The 19,442-nt window shown below is 37.6% G+C and overlaps 1 protein-coding gene across 3 annotated transcripts in view; it reads right to left on the bottom strand.

The window, feature by feature from the left end:
• Positions 1-18,924, bottom strand: part of Impact (impact RWD domain protein) — a 30,832-nt gene extending 11,908 nt beyond the window's left edge. Inside the window, exons 1-7 of one of the 3 annotated variants that reach the window (XM_042675245.1) lie at positions 18,794-18,924; positions 17,768-17,896; positions 16,649-16,701; positions 14,011-14,073; positions 6,459-6,544; positions 3,194-3,316; positions 1,017-1,114 (exon numbers count right to left, since the gene is read on the bottom strand). In XM_042675245.1, the coding sequence (XP_042531179.1) occupies positions 1,017-1,114; positions 3,194-3,316; positions 6,459-6,544; positions 14,011-14,073; positions 16,649-16,701; positions 17,768-17,896; positions 18,794-18,829 (588 nt within the window). In that variant the 5' untranslated portion in view covers positions 18,830-18,924. Of the gene's footprint in view, positions 1-1,016; positions 1,115-3,193; positions 3,317-6,458; positions 6,545-14,010; positions 14,074-16,648; positions 16,702-17,767; positions 17,897-18,793 lie in introns of those variants that run through there. The other 2 variants (XM_042675246.1, XM_042675247.1) reach the window with 2 other exon arrangements.
• Between the last annotated feature and the right edge of the window lie 518 nt (positions 18,925-19,442).

Raw genomic sequence — 19,442 nt, 5'->3', positions numbered from 1 at the left:
AAAGGTCAGGGCTTTAAAAGAGTGTAGAAGACTAGAATGTAGTTCTGTGGTACAGGACTTGTCTAAATTTCCTAGACTTGATATGCAACATTGTAAGTGGGGGAAGGAGCCAGCAGGGAAGAGTTTAGAGAGTAGCGGCAGAAACTAAAAGAAAGATATTAATTTTTTTTTTTGGGGGGGGGGCGGTCATGGGGCCTGAACTCTGGGCCTGGGCACTGTCCCTCAGCTCTTCAGCTCAAGGCTAGCGTGCTACCACTTGAGCCATAGCACTACTTCCGGCTTTTTTTTTTCTGCTTATGTGGTGCTGAGGAATCAAACCCAGGGCCTCATGCATGCAAGGCAAGTGCTCTACCACTGAGCCACCTTCCCAGACCGATATTAATTTTTAAAAACAGGTAAATGAGACATTTAAATTATTTAGCTTTATACCAAGAACTGGAACTACTTTTTTCAAGATAGTTTAACCTAGGCTAGTTCTTAGAAATGGTGAAGAAGACTAGGATTCTACTGAAAAGAGCCTGAATGAGAAAGACAATGGCCTAGGAATTACAGCTTTAATGAAACAGTCTCCAGTTTATATCATTTGGTAGGAAGCAGAAAGGAAAGGAATTCAGGTAGGCCCAGTTAGCATGTCTGTCCACTGTGCTCTTGTTTAGTTTCATAGAACTTAGGGACAATTCCTTTTAACTAGCTAGTATCACAATTTTCCGTAAGTGCTCCACAAGTATTTCTTTAAAAATTATTTACACTTAGTCCCAATCATAGATTAAATACATTTTTTTTGGTGGTGGTAGAATTTGATCTCAGGACCTTGCATTAAATACAATTTTGAAAGCAAGAAGAAACAAAAAGTCTTCCATGATTCCCAGTTAATTTGAGAACAGAAAAAAATGAGCAAATAATTTTTATCTTATGTGAAAATTAAATGTAAGAGTAAAAAATAAAGGTATGTTGCAAAAATCATTTACTTATTTTAGTAAAACATCACTGGACTGAACCAGACATAGTAACTTTACCTGTTTAGTACAAACTACTGGAGCCAAGTGTGCCTGAAAGGTACTTCTTCGGTCTGTAATAGGAACTCCATGATCAATTGGAGGTAATTCTTCTATTTCTATAAATTTAAAGAATTAATTTACTTTAAAATAGACATTCAGATGTTAAAAAACTGACAATAGGGAAGGAAACAGAGAAATAAATATAAATTATATGACAAATCTAAATGAAAACAGATATGAGTAGTTGCCTATCAAAATTAAATTTAAAGTAAAATGCTTCTAAATGTGTTTCATGTGAACATAAAAAAAGCTTTAAAAATGATTTTCATCTTCCAGCATCACTCAGTAGAAATGACAGACTTGGCACTCAAACATAGATTGATGTAGTAATTTAAGCTGGTACAATATCTAATTTCTAAGTGTTAAGGGGTCCTAAGACCAAAGACTGATGGCTGTTAATACACCATAATTCATTTCTTCCATTATACTTTCGGTTGGGAAACCTATGACTTTATATTGCACAGTACAATATAATGTTGGGGATGGGAATGGGGGAAGATCTGTGTTAGGAATCAAACCCAGAGCATTACAAGTGTTGGGAAAGTGCTCTTCCACAGAGTACATCCCCAAGCTAATGTTTTCTTCTAATGAAACTGTTTGTACATCATAGAATTAAACATTATCAATTACATATTCATCTGATATTCCATTTTAAAGTATGATTTCCCAGTTACTCTGCCTCTTTAAGAAGTTTAAAAATCACTAATTAAACTCTTCCCTAATGAGAAACTTAAGCATCCTGGCAACTGATACCTGCCTCATTTAGGACAAAAACTTACCTAAGATAACTGTTTATTTAGGATTTTCTACCTTCCCTCAACTATCATCATTTCCTGAATTGATTTTGACCACTGTCCCAATAAGCAAATTCCAGTATGCATATAGGTCAACATGAGCTACCTATGATTGATATAGTTTACTGAAATTGATTGATTTGCATGTTTCTTAAAATGATAAATCCTGTTTCCCAAAAGAAGCCTTATGAGGAAGCCACAAATATATAAATGAATAAAAGAACTACATAGATTAAGACACTAATAAGAGCCTAGATCCTCTGCCGAGACCCTCCTTCACTTTCCCTTTATCTCCTTTTACTAGCTCCACAGTGCCATTAAAAAGCAAGAGGTTTTTCCTTTTTTCTGTTTTCATTTTCTTCTTGTTCTTCGGAAGTCTAAGAGAAGGAATAGAAATGGAGGGACAAATGCAGTAATGGTACTCACTGGACACTACCTTGAAAATGAACTATAGAACTTGTGGGAAAAACTGGCAGAGAGTGAGGGAAGGGGTGACATTGCTGAATGTACTCTTTACCTGACTTATGTAACTGTAACCTCTCTTTATTAAAAAAATAAGCCATAAGTTTTCAGAATGCTATTTGAAAGCTACTATGTAATGGCATAAGAAAATGCTCACATTCAAATGAAATGAATCTTCCATTTAGCCAATCACATTTTCATAAGAGATTCAATAAAACTCACAGTAACACTTAAAAATTTTAAGAAGCCAGGGTGGTAGCATATATCTGTAATCCCAGTACACAGAGACTAAGTCAAGAGTATAGAGAATCTGAAACCAGCCTGGGCCACATAGTAAAACTCGGCCTCAAAAAGAAAAAGTTAAGCTTTAAAAATTAAATACTAAAATAGACACATTTTCTTATATAATAGAAAGCTAAATATCACATCAGTCTGTTTTCAAATTGAATGCTACTCAAAAATTAAGTTCTTCAAGGACTACTACTAACTTTAATTTCAGTAGCTATACTTTCAATGCTGATTTACTTATGTTGTCAGCACAGACTATAACTTATGCCTGAGAAGTCAGGAGATAGATAACTGGAAATTTCAAAACAGAAATACAAAAACAGGATAGAAATTAAAAACATTAATAGCCTTTCTTAGCATCAGTTTCTCCCATCAAAACTCTACAAGTAAATATTATTTTTTTCACCATGCTGATAGAATTGGCAAATAACTAAATGGCCGATAGGCAGGGAATAAACATCTCAACTGTCCACAAATTAAAAACTTCATAACATCTGAAAGTTTATTAAATTTCCATACCACGCCAAATAAAAATAAATATATACCATCATACCACTCTTCTCAAAAAGAAACAAATAGGTAATATTATACCTGGTTGATTTTCAGTGATATCAAAATCCAATGCTTTAACTGGATTTTCTGGCTGACACGCTAAAATGAGATCATCTTCACACTGAACATCTTCCTCTTCCGTTTTCTTCTTTACATCTGGGCCTATATAGATATGTGATATTATGATTGGTCCATGAAGCCAACAGGAAATTACACTTTCAAAAAAAGCTGAGTCTTGATTTCTAAACACCATTTTCAACAGAAGAATCCAGGATTTCTCTTCCTCAGAGCAGAATTCCAGTGAATAAATAAAGAATATAAGAAAGGAATCTCCCATAAGATACAAAGGGAAAGCTAGCTATTATTGTGGTTAATTTCACATGTCAGCTTGGCAAATCAGTTGACTTAGTGAACACTATCCTATATATTCCTATAAAAGTTTTCTTTGGATGAGATTAATATTGAAATCAGTTGACTTTGAGTAAAGCAGATTGTCATCCATAATAAACCTTACCCTATCAGTTGACGGCCTAATAATTGAGTAAGAATGAACTCCTCAGACAATAACCTTTCCCAGAAAATTTCCTTTGGATCAAAATGTAACATCAATTCTTCTCTGAGTCCTCAGCTGGCTGGCCTATCCTGACAAATGTTGGACTTACCAGTCTCCATAATTCTGCAAGCCTATTTCTTTAAAATAAATCTCTGTATACATACATGTAAAAAAAAAAAAAAAAAGAAACTCCAAACAGTTACTTTATAGTGAAGACTTTAAACCAAAGAATCAAGGTAAACATCACCAACAATAAAACATATTAATATCATGAACTCCTTGATGTAGATTACTGTAAGGATATAATATCATTTTTAGGGTATTCTTGCCCAAAATGGTTAATCTCACTCCATAAGAAAACAAACAGAACTAAGTGTAATTCTATAACTAAATGAACAATATTCTTAAAAGTCTCAAGGAAAGTTACACAAAAACCTGATTACAGATTGTAAAAAAATAAAATAAAAAGGCAATGAAGAATACTGGATCCAAAGTCCTATAGTAGCAGAAAGAGAAATTAGTGGGAAAATGGTGACATTTGAATAAGCTATGTAGTTTACCTAATAGTACTGTACCACTGTTAGTTTTTGTTCTTGAGAATTATAACATTTCATATAAGCTGTTAATAGGGAATCAGCATGATTATAAAAGAGCTCTTAATAGCATTTGCAACTTTTCTGTTAAGTTTAAAATTAATTTTTTTTAATTTTTTGTTTTGTCGGTCATGGGACTTGAATTCTGGGCCTGGGCACTGTCCCTGAGCTCTTCAGCTCCAAGCTAGTGCTCTACCACTTGAGCTACAGCACTACTTCTGGTTTTTCTGGTGGTTTATTGGAGATAAGAGTGTCACGGACGTTCCTGCCTAGGCTGGCTTTGAACTGTGATCCTCAGATCTCAGCCTCCTGAGTAGCTAGGATTACAGGCATGAGCCACTGGCACCTGGCTCAAATTTTTAAAATTATTAATTGTTGATTATAAACATTTCAGAATTCAAAATTTCTAGTCTACAAAATACAAAGAATAAAGAATAAATTTATACCAAAAGTTAACAAGATAAAAATAAATTACTTAATAAGTAAATGTCCTGGAAATGGTTCTCAAGTGATATACCTGGGTCATAATTTTCACCCTTGTCAGATCTTCAGTTATTAAAAGTTTGTTCTTTTTTTTTTTTAAATAGTGCTCAGGATAAAACCCAGGGCCTTGGTGCATGCAAGGAAAGAACTCTACCACACTCCACCACTAACCCACACTTCCCCAGCCCCAACAAAAAGTTTTTAAGAAAAAAAAAATTATAAAAGCTTAAAATTGGGGGCTGGGAAGGTAGCTCAGCGGTAGAGTGCATGCCTTGCAAGCATGAGGCCCTGGGTTTGATTCCTCAGCACCACATAAACAGAAAAAGCCGGAAGTGGCGCTGTGGCTCCAGTGGTAGAGCACTAGCCTTGAGCTGAAGAGCTGAGGGACAGCGCCCAGACCCAGAGTTCAGGCCCCACGACCGGACCAAAAAAAAAAAAAAAAAAAACAGTAAAATACTCTGAAAAACACTTTAAAATATATAAATATTGCAAAGGGGGTCTTAAATTGTTCTTTTAAATAGAAAACCAGTAAGTAAACTACTGGGCTCTTTCTTAATCTTGTTTTCCCCAAATTAAAACTAATTTTACCAGAAGTAACAATAAAATGCCATTTGCAAATAACATCACTATAAATTATATATTTTTCTCTCCAACGGACTTTGTGGTAAGTGAAACAAAGACTAATGAAGTGAAGTAATACAAGAGTTAAAAATTTTAATGTCACAAGTGTAACAGATCATTGAAATTAATAATATAATAAAATACTAATTTTCAAGTGTTCTGCAATCAGATAGTGATGATGACTGAATAACTAAAAATATACTAAAAACAACTGAATTGTACATTTTTTTTTTTGTTTTGTTTTTTTGTTTTGGGTCCGGTTGTGGGGCCTGAACTCTGAGCCTGGGCACTGTCCCTCAGCTCTTCAGCTCAAGGCTAGCGCTCTACCACTTGAGCCACGGCACCACTTCCGGCTTTTTTCTTTTTGCTTATGTGGTGCTGAGGAATCGAACCCAGGGCCTCAGGCATGCAAGGCAAGCGCTCTACCACTGAGCCACCTTCCCAGCCCTGTACATTGTTTTTAAAGGATAAATAATTACGGCCTATGAATTAAATCTCAGTTTAAAAGTATCATTTCAGCTGGGTGCCAGTGGCTCATGCCTGTAATCCTACCTACTCAAGAGGCAGCCTGTGCAGGAAAAACTGTGAGACTCTTATCTCCAATTAATCACAAAAAGCTGGAAATGGAGCTGTGGCCCAAGTGGTAGAGCACTGGCCTAGAGCACAAAAGTTCAAGGACACAGCCCTGTCCTGAGTTCAAGCCCAAGGCAAGCACAAAAAATAAATAAAATTTCATTAGTAATTCATGAAGAATACTACAAAGTTCAAATTACTTAAAGATAGTCAAAGAGACAGATTTCAGGCCAAAATTCTTTTACTATAAAACAATTTTACTATGAGCATAACATTAAATACAAAAAGGCTAAGCCTCATAGAAAGAATTTAGCATGAGTACATGAAAGAATTTAGTACATGAGTAAATGAACTTTCCAGAGAAATATTCATGAATCCATAAACCAGGACAGATTTTCATATAAAGTTTCCACTAGAATATCTACATGAAAACTTAATTATTATAGGTTAAAAGAGCATTAAGAGTATTTTTCATACCTACCTGGTTCTGTCAATTGAGATTTTTGTATCAGAGTATCTCTTATTTTCTCCACCCACAGGTAAAGAATGCTTTCACCAATATTCTGTCTAAAAATTTAAGGGGTGAAATTATTATTTCAAAAAAAATCTTCTCAAGTTCAAAAAAACATAATTTTTAAATGTACATATTTTAAAAAACCTAACAATGCCTTTACTAAAAGTATTCCTAATAAGATAAGGCTTACCAACATTTATGCCTGCATTATATACATTGTATGCTAAAAACTCTGATTAGCTGTACAACAACCTTACCTTACTTAAAATAAGCAGAAGAGATACAATGTGAAAATTTCTTAACTTGAATTAGATGAACCATAAATCATATTTCATTTCTATCAATGGAAACATTTTCAATATTCATGCTCAATCATTGCTTACTTTCCTATACTTTTTGAATGTGTATTTGGTGTGCATATTTAGAATATTCTTTTAATATATACTTATTTCAACAAACAAAAATGAAAAACATAGGGTGAACTCCCTCAGAGACAATTTATAAGACCTAAAAGACAATACTAAAATGTTGTATTTATACCTTATTTCTGATAAAATATTCTCAATCCTCACTACTGCAAAGAAAAAGAAAAGTGTTGAGTATATATTCATTGATTCATACTGGCTCCAAATGTCTAGCTACCTCACATAATTAATTTTTTAAAAAAAGATCACTGAGAAAAAAGAATGTGTCATGGGTTAAAACCAAGTCATGACCATGGTTATGTTAAATAATGACAACAGTAATAAAATAAAGTCCAGTGGTCTCTACTCTTTAAAAAAGACACTAATTTTGGAAGTAGCATTGGTATACGTTAAAAGAAATCACCACACCTTACCACCTATCTCCTTCCTTTAGAAGTTCACCTTAAGCCAGGCTCTGATAGCTCACGTCTGTAATCCTAACTACTCAAGAGGCTGAAATATGAGGATCAAGGTTTAAAGCCAGCCTAGGCAGTCCGTGAAATTCTTATCTCTAAACATCCTAAAACCAGAAGTGCAGCTGTGGCTCAAAGTGGTAGACCCTTGAGCACAAAAGCTCAGGGACAGCACCCAGGCCCTGTGTTCAAGCCTTGTAACTGACAAGGAAGAAAAGTTCCCCTTAAAACCTATCTCTCTTTGTCACCACTTATTGTCAGCACCCACCAAAGGAAACTTTCAAAACAGCTCTGAAGAAAACAATACTTTTTTTTGCCAGTCGTGGGGCTTGAACTCTGGGGCTGAGCACTGTCCCTGAGCTCTTCGGCTCAAGGCTAGTGCTCTGCCACTTGAGCCACAGCACCTCTTCCAGCTTTTTCTGCTTATGTGGTGCTGAGGAATCGAACCCAGGGCCTCATGCACACAAGGCAAGTACTCTACCACTGAACCACAATCCCAACCCCAAGAAAACAATACTTTTTTTTTCCCCAGGGCTGTGGACGGAACCCAGGGCCTTGGGCGCGCCAGGCAGGAGCCCTTCCGCTGGGCTAAACCCCCAGCCCCAAGAAAACAATACTTTTAAAACAACATTGTATCTTCAAACCCTACTTATCTTACTGGAGCATAACTCCTATGCTAAAATGAACTCCTATATCCTTGCTTTTCTAGATTATCTTTTTAGACATATCCAAAGCTGCTTGAAAAAGTTTTTAAAGATTGAGACTGTTGGTGAATTTCTTTTAAACAATTCCTACTCTTAACTTCTCAATGAAAGATAATAACTGAAACACTGCCAGAATATTAAGTATAGGACGTGGGTGTATTATTCCCCATTATATATAAATAAGAAAACAAATTGACAGAGCTCAATTAACTTGGCCAAGACAGTCTTATAAGCAGTAAAAAGTACATAGCTAGAATAAAAACCAGAATTAGTACAAAGCTCAAGCCATTTTTCTCTCCTAATAAATAGCTAGGACTTTAGTCAAGTCCACGAAAACTCTTGAGTTTTTGTTTTGTTTTGCTTTGTTTTTTGGGGAGTCCGGTTGTGGGGCCTGAACTCTGGGCCTGGGTGCTGTCCCTCAGCTCTTCAGCTCAAGGCTAGCGCTCTACCACTTGAGCCACAGAGTCACTTCAGGCTTTTTCCTTTTTTGCTTATGTGGTGCTGAGGAATCAAACCCAGGGCCTCATGCATGCAAGGCAACGCTCTACCACTGAGCCAGCCCTTGTTTTTTTTTTTAATAGATGAGGAAGCTCTAAACATTTACAATCTTAGTTTATTAAAAAAAAAAAAAACAAATACTTCAAGACTGGGCTTCAAAGCTCACACCTGTAATCTCAGCTAGGAGACAGAGATTGGGAAGAGTGGCTCAAGGTCACCTACACAACAAAAAATTTAGTAGAGAACTCATATCAATAATTAAACTGGGTGTCACAGCACATGTAGTTTTGTGAAAGGCCATAGATAAAAAGATCAGTCGTCCACAGAATGCTTGTCCTTAATTTTCTTTTTGCTCCACACTCATGATCTGAGTGATTTTTCTCTCCCATGTGTTCTCATATGGATGTCCTTTAATTCCTAAAATTTTATCCTAATTTTACAGATAGAAACATAAACACAAGGAAGTCACATTATTTAAACACTGACTCAAGAAACAGGACTAAAACAACTTTAACCTCAGCCTAAGCTTTACAGGCTACATCTTACCTAGATTGTTAGCTTCCTTTTTCCTTTGCATATTTTCTTTGGAAAAACTGTTCTTATAACTCTGCCCTTTTGAGATATATCTAAATTTTTTTATAGAAGCCTGATGGCCAGTTTTACATCTCAGGAATGTCCTGAGAACCTGGGACCAGACCCTCAGGAAAGAGTACCCTGAGGCTCTTAGTCTGAGCCTAACTTTCGGGCACAATGAATTAGTAAATACAGATTGCCTAAAAAGAGAAAACTATTAGCAAAGTCAGTAATAACTCAGTATGCACAAAGCATTCATCCATTAATCACCCTGAGTACCTAGTACTGCTCCATTAGCTTATCCCAGCCCTTAAATCCCTTCTGCCTTTGTCACAGAAAAGTTCAGTTCAAATTTAGTACTAGTTTCTCTCCATCCTAGTAGCTTGAGCAATGTTTTTCTTGTCTGCTTAACTTTTTTCTGCTAAAATTTCAGCTCTGATAAGCTCACTAGACAAAATTAACATCCAAAAGAACTTGTCTAGAATACACAAAACTCTGGGCTTCAATCCCAGCACTGGAAAACAACAACAACAAAAGAAAACAATAAAAAGTAAAAAAAAGAAAGCAATTTAAAATTCTTGGATTTTTTAAATTAAGCACTGTTACAACGGATCACCATACATTCAAATATCACAAATCCCTATCATTTTCTTTCCTAGTAACACTGTAAGCATTACAAATATGTGTTATTCTCATCTACTCAAAAAGCCAAATATAAAATATATAATAAAATATAACCAAGCTAATGTGTGCTTAGCTAATCAATCATCAAATCCTACTTCACATTCTTAAATAACTAGCTATTCTTTTCCAGTCTTCAATAAACCCTTCCTGAGTTACTGACTGCTCTCCCTAAAGTGGTCCTTTCTTCATTTTTAGCCTTTCTACCCACTCTTTAACCTCAACTCCTAACAGCCTATTCACCATACTACCACACAAATAGAATTATGTCTCCTCCTAAAATGCCCAGAACCTACAAGACAATACTCACAGTCTTTATTCCAGCTTAGAGAGTCCTTTCCCTCAAACTTGCCTCAATTTACATACCAGAAACATAAACTTTGTGCCATGGTGTGAATTTGGAATGTAACCACTTGGCACTTAACTGGTTCCCACTCTAGCACTTTGCAAAGGTGGGGCCCACGGAGTGGTCTTCAGGTCACTAGGAACACACTGTTAACAGAGAGAGTGGGATCCACACCTGGTTCCTCTCTTTTACTTCACATCATGAGGTAAGCAAGTTTTGCTCCACCACTCTCTCCTGCGGTGTGCTGCCACAGGCCCAGTGCCATGGGGCAAAATGATCATCAATCTCTAAAACACTGAGCTAAAATAAACCTTTTCTCATGTTATCTAGTAATAATGTATTATATCAGCTATATATTACACTGATGAAAAGCTAACTCTAAAGATGGTAGGATGCTTCCCATCTTCATGATTTTGCTTACAAAGTTCCTCTAACAGAGTCCTCTTTCTTTGATTAACTTGTAAATGCTGTGCACAAATTCCCTTTCACAGTGAAACCTACCCTTGTAACCTATCCACACTCTCAAAGATGCTTTGGTACTAACTTCAAAAAGTGCTACTTTAAGCCAAGTGCTGGTGGCTCATGCCTGAAATCCTAGCCACTTAGAACACTGGTATCTGTAAAAGACATACAAAGCTATTGTCTAGGCAGAAAGGTCTGTGGACTCTTATCTTCAATTAACCAGCAAAAAAAGCTGGAAGTAGATGTAGGGCTCAATAGTAGAGTACCAACCTTGAGCCCAAAAGCCAAGTGAGAGTACAAGGTTCTATATACCAATACAAAAAAAAAAAAATGGCTGGAAGGAAGGAAGAAAGGGAAGGAGGGAGGATGGGAGGGAAGAAGGGAAGAAGGCAGGGAGGGAGGGCTACCTTAGACTTGGTTCAAATGGCTCAGTAAACTCTCTCCCTTTCACACTGGTACACATTCATCTTGTGTGTGTGTGTGTGTGTGAGTGTGTGTGTGTGTGTGTGTGTGTGTGTTGGTAAGGATCAAATTCAGGGTTTCTTGCACATTAAGCAAGAAATATACTGAGATATACCTTCAGGACTTTGGTTCTAATTTTAAAATTCAAAATCCCTAATGATGTGAGTATATTAATGCATTCAATCAATATTTACTGAAAAATCTGTTAACTTTTCTTTCTACCCTATCTTAGTAGTCACTTATAAAGACAAAAATCAAATTACTAATCAGAATGAAGCTAAATGTACTAACTTCAATAGTCTTATAGTTTGTGTAATCATAAAAGACTATGAACTAGGTACCAGTGGCTCAGGCCCATAACCTTAGCTGAGATCTGAGGATCATGGTTTGAAACCAGCCCAGGAATGAAAATCTGTGAGACTCTTATCTCCACCAAAAAAGCCAGAAGTAGAGGTATAGTTCAAGTATTAGAGTGCTAGCCTTAAGCAAGAAAGCTTGAGGATAGCACCCAAGACCCAGAACCAGCATACACACACACACACACACACACACACACACACACACACACACACACACACACACTAAACTTTAAAAACTATATTATTGATTGGGACATATGGGAGAGAATGATAGAGTGACATTAATCAAAATGCATTGTATTCATAAACTGACATATTAAATTAAAACCCCTTTGTATAATTAAAGACAATTTTAAAAACTGTTATTAATATATGTATTTGTTTAATTTTGAAGCTCAATAATATATTTCCCTTGCTGCCCCCTTCTGGAAGTATTAGAAAATATAATTAAAATTTGTTAGACAAAACTTTTAAAAAATACCATGTAATAGGTATTTCTATTTCAATTACATGAACAAAAATAATACTATTGGACTGAGTTTTTCACATACTTTGAGTAACTAACACTATAAAAATTGTATGTCATCTTGAGAATAAGCTCCTTCATAATCTCTGAACCTTCTAAATCTCAAATTGCTAATTAAAAAGAAGAGTCAAATTGTATCTATGGGGGGAGTATCACTGGCTCAATTGGTAGAGCACTAGTTTTAAGCCAAAAAGCTCAGGGACAACACCCAGACTCTGAGTTCAGGCCCTAGGATGGGCACACACATACGTACGCGCGCATGTGCGGGTGTGCACAAACACATACACACACACACACACACACACACACACACACACACACACACACACACACGAAGGACTTTGGGACAAAATAAGGGTGATTGAGAAGCTACTTCAAAATAATGCATAAATAGATGAAAAATCTAACTAGTGAATACAATTAACATGAATAGAAGTCAAAAGTGAAAGATTTTCAAGAAAGAAGTGGTGAATATGAAAGTTACGAGATCAAGTAAAATAAGAGCTGAAAAATGACCATCAGATGTATAATTAAGACATCAATGATAAGCAACTTTTCAGTGTACTTATCTTACTCTATATTAAGGTAGAGAAAAGTTGGCCAAAAAAACTGGACTATACCAAGAAGTTTGTTGGGAACATAAAAGTTGGAGTGACCGGTAAGGTTAGGGACAGATATCAAAAATTATCTAGTTGAGAAAATAACATCTACATACTGAAGATAACAGAATCACTAAACAGGGGCCCAAGAAGACCACACTTCCTTTAAGAAGAAAACAAGTAGAATGGATTCCATGGTGACTTACCATTTTCTAATTAAATATTTTGGGAGGAAAAGAAACCTGCCTGGATCCCAAGGACACAAAGGGGGTACTCTCACTGTACCAAATGGGATGGCCACCTAGAAATATAATAGAATCTTTACTAGTTCCTGAATTGGAAAAAACTGATATTCCAGAATATTATTTAATAAATTAATATATCTCATTAAAATTAAGCCAAATCCATCATATCTTCTGGGCTAATGTATCAGCCTCCAAACTGGTTTCCCACACATTTTTGCTATTTTCCAATCCATCTCCATATAGCAATAGGATGATTTTTTTCAAAATGAAAATCTTATTATTGGTACCCCATTACTTAAAACTGCCTCAATTTTTCTTAGGACAAAGAAAAAGCTCCTCAATATAGCCTTTAAAACTTCAATGGATCTTCCCTAACTACCTGGTCCAGGCCCTCTTCCCACTGCTATCACCATTACTAATTCCTTAATGATGTAGTTTCCTGACACAAAACCTTCAGACACACCATGGCCTCTCACTGGATTTAACTTCACCAAACTAACTCAGTTCTAGAAGAAGATGCTCCCTCCCTTCCTAGGCTAAGAAGTTTTTGTTCGTTATTTTTTTCCCCCCAACTCAATTAGTACCATATTGCTGATCTTTCTTTTATACAACTTAACCCAAGCTATAGTTTACACTCATTTTCATGAGGCTTTACGGAATATCTTTCCCTTGCTCCTGCTGGTAAATGCTAAATGCCATAAAAAAAATAAACAACTTTCTGTTTATGCTAATCATGTGTATCTAGGATCTAAAGTAGTATTTGTCATGTAGCATTCATTGAATGAATAAATGAATGAGCAAGGTATTTAGACATTTAACAAGAACCTGTGGTTAGAATTCACCTGCTGTCAATTTCATTTCTGCCTATCTCTTGAAAATAAACATACAAGAGGAATTCTCTGAACTTACTTCACAAGTCAGCTAAATGTTTTATACCCATTAGCTCTAAATGTTACTGTGTTTTTATATCAAATGAATATATGAAATTACATAAATAACCTTTCAAGGGCTCTTCAAGTAAGTTTTTTTTCAATTTTTAAAAATTTTACTATATAGATGATATACAGAATGGATACAATTCAAGCAATCTTTTTATTAATAAAAAGTTAGTATGACCAAAGGGATAGTAAGATAAGTTTCACAAGTACAATCACTAACAAAATTTTTAAAAATCACCTGTTACTTACATATATATTTCCTCAAGGCTGTTCGATAAATCCACACGTTCTTGCCCTTTTAACCAAGGAGCACTAATTGAATAAAACACAATTAAAAAAAAAGATTATCCAAAGATTCTGTTTATATTTCAAACAGAAATTACTGATTAGTACACAAATTATTTTAATTTTTTAAAGTATCTGCTTTCAGGTAAATTGTGTCTATATTTGTATACTATGCAAATTTGAAACTCTTTCATTAGCATTAATTTATTAATCTTCCTCACAAACCATGACAAAATCAACACCAAATTAGCCTGTTTTAAGGGCTTAAAAAAATAAAGATGAAAGCCAGGTACTAGTAACCCTAGACATTCAAAAGGCTGAGATCTGAGGATAGGGGTTCAAAACAAGCCAGGGCAGGGAAGTCCATGAGGCTCTTATCTCCAATTAACAACCAAATATCCAGTGGAGCTGTGGCTCAAGTGGCAGAGCACCAGCCTTGAGCACAAAAGCTAAGGGACAGCATCCAGGCTCTTAGTTCAAGCACCTGGACAGGTACTATATAATTTTTTTTTAATGAACAAACACAAAGATAAGTTCATAGGATCTCATAAACTTTCCAAGTTTACTTAAGTGACAGAACTGATTGTAGAAGCTAAATATCCAGATTAACAATATGTGCCATAATACTAGGAGTTCCAATTTTATTACCTGGTCTCTCCAAAGCAACTCTTACAAATAAGGTAGTTCCCAGATGATTGTGAAAAACATTTAGCTTTTTCTAAAAACATTAAGATTTAAAAATTTTTCTGTATTTATCATTTTTTTAAAAAATGGCTCATCATAATTTATTTTATGTTAAAATGTACAGCTTTTTTTTGTTTTTGTTGGGTTGTTTTTTTTTTTAAGTAACTGACTAAAAAGAGAACAGATAAATACAAGAGTGTCGCTGGCTCCTATTTTATACAAGGATTACGCCTCTCCTGCTTCGTATTTATCATTTCCATTAAATAAAAATGAGCTGGTCACAGGTGGCTTACACTTGTAATCCTAGGTACTCAGGAGGCTGAGATCTGAGAATCATGGGTCCAAAGCCAGCCCAGGCAGGAAAGCCAGTGATACTCTCATCTCCAATTAACCACCAGAAAACCTGAAGTGGTAGAGTGTTAGTCTTGAGTGAAAAAGCTGAGAGACAGAGCCCAGGCCTTGAGTTCAAGCCCCACGAGGCACGCGCACACGCACACGCGCGCGCACACACACACACACACACACACACACACACGAGTTCTTTTACTAATTACTACTATAGGTTTATTTATTTATTGTGTGTACATGAAAGTAGTAGAGGGGCTGGGAAGGTGGCTCAGTGGTAGAGCGCTTGCCTTGCATGCCTAAGGCCCTGGGTTCGATTCCTTAGCACCACATAAGCAAAAAGAAAAAAGCTGGAAGTGGCGCTGGGCTCAAGTGGTAGAGTGCTAGCCTTGAGCTTAAGAGCTGAGGGACAGCGCCCAGGCCCAGAGTTCAGGCCCCACGACCGGAACCAAAAAAAAAAAGAAAGTAGTAGGGCTTGAAGTTAGGGTCTTCCACTCTCTCCTAGATTTCTCTGCTCAAGGCTAGCACTTGACCCACACCTCCAATTCTGACTTGTTTCTGGTTAACTGGAGGTAAGAGTCTCTCAAACTGGCTTTGAACCCAAATCCTCAGCTCTCACCCTCTTGAGCAGCTAGGATTGTAGGCATCAGTCACTGGTGCCTGGCATTACTATGGTTTTAAAATACATAAAAAATAATCCCACTACTAGATAAAAGTGTTAGTAAGTTTTTTTTGCAAATTTATTTTGCAAAAAATATTGCCAAAATCAGCAAAGTAGATCACAGGTCACTTGCATCAACAGATCATAAGGAATAAAGGTTAATTTTAGATTACTAAAAAAAATAGTTCCTCAATAACAAGAAGAAAGGGGCAAGAAGAATCACCAGAAGCATGCTGGCTAACTCCTAGAAGGCTGGCTGTTTTAAGTAAAGGTCAAAAAGGAACTGTAACTGTCAGCAGAACTAGGTTAGGAAAAATAAACTCCAAGGGCCAGTTTCCAGATTCCTAACTGGAATAACTATTCTAGTTATTTTACCCCTTTGCACTCTGTGACTGCTTTTTACTAAGATGCAAATGTCAATGTGTAGGGTTTTTTGTTTGTTGGTTTGTTAAGATCCTGGGATTTGAATTCAGGACCTCATACTGTTCATGGCTGGTGATCTACCTCTTGGGCTGTATCTCATGTTTCTCAATGTGGGTGAGGTTTTGTTTTGTGTTGGCTTGAATTCAGGACCTAGGCACTGTCTCTGAACTTTTTCACTCAAAGGTAGCCTTCTATCCCTTGAACCACAGCTCCACTTTCTTCCCCCAGCTGACTTTAAACCATGATCCTCAGATCTCAGTCTCCTGATTAGCTAGGATTACAAGCATTGAGCTGGTAATGCACAGCTTTCAATGTGTTTTTAGGTTTTCTTTTTTAAGTTACATATTCTATGCCAAATCATGTGTTTTTAATTTCTATATACATTTCAATTTTTAACGTATTTCACATAAACACAATGTACAGTATGGAAAAATACCTTTTACAGCACAAATTTTTTTGTAAAAATATAAAAGGAGAAATATAGCTTACTTCAGCTGATAAATAGGTGGAGCTGTACCTGGATATTCACTAGGAAGCATCACCTACAATGCAGTTTAAAACAAATCTGTTTACACTTCCTTCATCATGCATCAAAAATAATCAAGCTAGTCAATTCACAAATTTCTAATCTGCCAAACCATTTTTTTAAACAATATTTTACTCTCTCCCAGTATTTTCTTTTCTTTTCTTTTCTTTTTTTTTTTTTTTGTCAGTCATGGGGCTTGAACTCTGGGCCTGGGTGCTGTCCCTCAGCTCTTCAGCTCAAGGCAAGCACTCTACCACTTGAGCTACAGCACCACTTCCCAAACCATTTTTATATTAGACATCAGAAGAGAATTCCCTCCGCAAATTTATACTTCCATACTGAATATATTGTGTGACTGCCAATGTTAGCTCCTCCAAAAGAGGAGCAAATTGTTTGCAGAGAAAATATAAAAACAATAAAGATGAGAACAAATGAGGGTGAGGGGAATGAAAGAAAAAAGAAAGCTAAAACAGCCATAACGCCATGCCCTCCCAATGGGCAATTTGTATCATTTTCCGTAAAATTTCCTGGATACAAAAAAAAAAAAAAATCCTGTGAAATTTATCATATACACTATACAGAAAAGGCTGTTACTTAATACAGAATCATATACATTTATTTTCAAATTAGTATTATCATAACAAATACTGACGCTCAACTTAGCATCCTTTATGTTGAAAGCATAAGTACTAAGCAAATAAGCACTAAGGAAGCCATGCTGATCTTTCCATTTATTTTATTCTAATTCTCAATAAAGAAATGTGTCTACTCTATGGATCAGTCACATTATTAATGGTTTAGACCATCTTTAGAGGTTTAGACCTTTGCATATTACATAGATGGATTAACAAAAGGAAGTAAAACTCATTTGTCAACGGTACATTAACATTTTTAATAGTTACAATAATTGAGATAAAGATTCAAACGACTAATAAAAGCAAGATTTGAGCGTGATTCATACATAATCATGACAAAAATTAATAGAGACTACTCAGAAAATAACTCATGTAAGAATATGTTCAACCACATATTAACTACTGGGACAGGAAAATGGCGGCAGAGAAAAAGAAAAAAATATATACCTGCAAGCAAAGTGTCCACTTGGGGTCATCTATATCGTCGCTAATTCTAATACAAAATATTTTGGCACAGTCATCAATGACACACCATTCTTCGCCATAAATTGCTGCCATTGCTTCAATTTCCTCATTCTAAAAGGTGATTAAAGAAGAAAAGGTCAGCAAATGTACAAACCTATCACTAGCCTGGGGGAAGTCAAAAGTGCTTAGCAGTAGGACAACCATCTCTTACTCTTAACTCGTTTTCTGACTTACTGCCATGACTGGTACTAGCCTTCCTCCTGCATTACCAAGGCTTTGGCCTTTTCCTTATCCTGAGGTGATTCACAGGTGCAAAGATAAACAAGACAGAAATCCAGCCCCCAGGACCATTCCTAATAGTTTTTCATTCTGCCTACATTCCAGCTGAGTTGTTTTCCTTTTTCTTTTTCTGAAACTAGGCCTTGATTTTGTTTCGTTTTGGTAATCAGACCTTGAAACATTCTTTTGCTTTGAGATTAGAAATAACTAGATCTCATGGTGAAAAATGGGAAGCCTATACAGGCATTCGACTTTGGATAAATTCATTGTATCCACAGGGCCCGGTAAGAAATGCCTTATGAGCACCCACATGAACCACGCACGGGAGAAAACTCCAGACCAAGAGATCCACGGGCTCTCAAGGAACTGCAGGGTCGGTGTCAATGCACTTTTTCCCCCTCAAAGGGAAAAACAAAAACTGGGCTTAAGGACCGGGCCTCGGTGACCCAGTAAGGTACAGAACCCGGGTTCCAGCCTTGGGCCCCGAGTTGCTCAGGCGCGTGCCAATGGTAGACGAGGACAGCGGCCTTGGGCCGGGCCTGCAGCCGGCCCAGGAGAGCTGGGCTGAGGGGAAGCGCTGGCACAATGGACCGCGGTGGAGCACTCGGCAAGGCCGAGAGGTCCGGGCAGTGCGGGCGCGACCCGGGGTGGCCCCGGGAGGCGGCGGCCTGGGAAGATGAGGCGAGGCCGAGCTGAGCCAGGAAGGTCGGCGCTCCGCTAGGGCCTCACCTGCCTCTGGTCGCTCCCTGCGTCCCCCTCGGCCATGAGGCCCCCCGAGAGCGGCCCCCCGTAGCCGCGATGGGACCGGGTCCGGAGAGCGGGGGGCGGGGAGCGGCGCGGCGAGCAGAGCGCGGGCTGCAGCGCAGCCGGACCCGGAACCATAAACCCGGGCACCACAGCGTTCCCGCTTCTACTTCCGGGTTGCGAGCCAGCTGGGGGCGAGGGTTGCCGTGGTCGCTGCGCTTGAGAGACAGCTACCAGGCGCGGCCCCTGGCCCGCGCTCCGCGTCCTAGCCATGGGACCCCCGAAGACCAGGGGAAGCTGCAGCCCCGAGGAGCCGCCGGGGAGCTTCTCGCCTGTGCTTGTTGCAGACTGCCTGGGGCTGGGGGCTTCTGCTCGCCTTGGACCCCTTGAGAAGCTCCCCCACCCAGCCACCGCGGAGACCTGGGGAGCTGGAGCGCACCGCCCAGCCCCAGGGAGAGAGACACCTGCAGCTTCCAAGTCCAGGCAGGGGTGTTGTTTGTTTTAACATGTCTTAAGGCATGGTGTCTTGGAAAATATAGTTTTGATTTACCAAAAAAAAAAAAAAACCAATCCAAAAACAAGGAGGCAGGAGAGGGCAAGCAATGTTGAAAACATGAGGGAAAAACCTTATCCG

This window comes from Dipodomys spectabilis, unplaced genomic scaffold (genome assembly GCF_019054845.1).
Source record: "Dipodomys spectabilis isolate Male_0828 unplaced genomic scaffold, ASM1905484v1 ptg000024l, whole genome shotgun sequence".
NCBI lineage: Eukaryota > Metazoa > Chordata > Mammalia > Rodentia > Heteromyidae > Dipodomys > Dipodomys spectabilis.
Note: the sequence above shows the minus strand (reverse complement) of the source record. Positions and strands in the feature narration are given on the sequence as shown.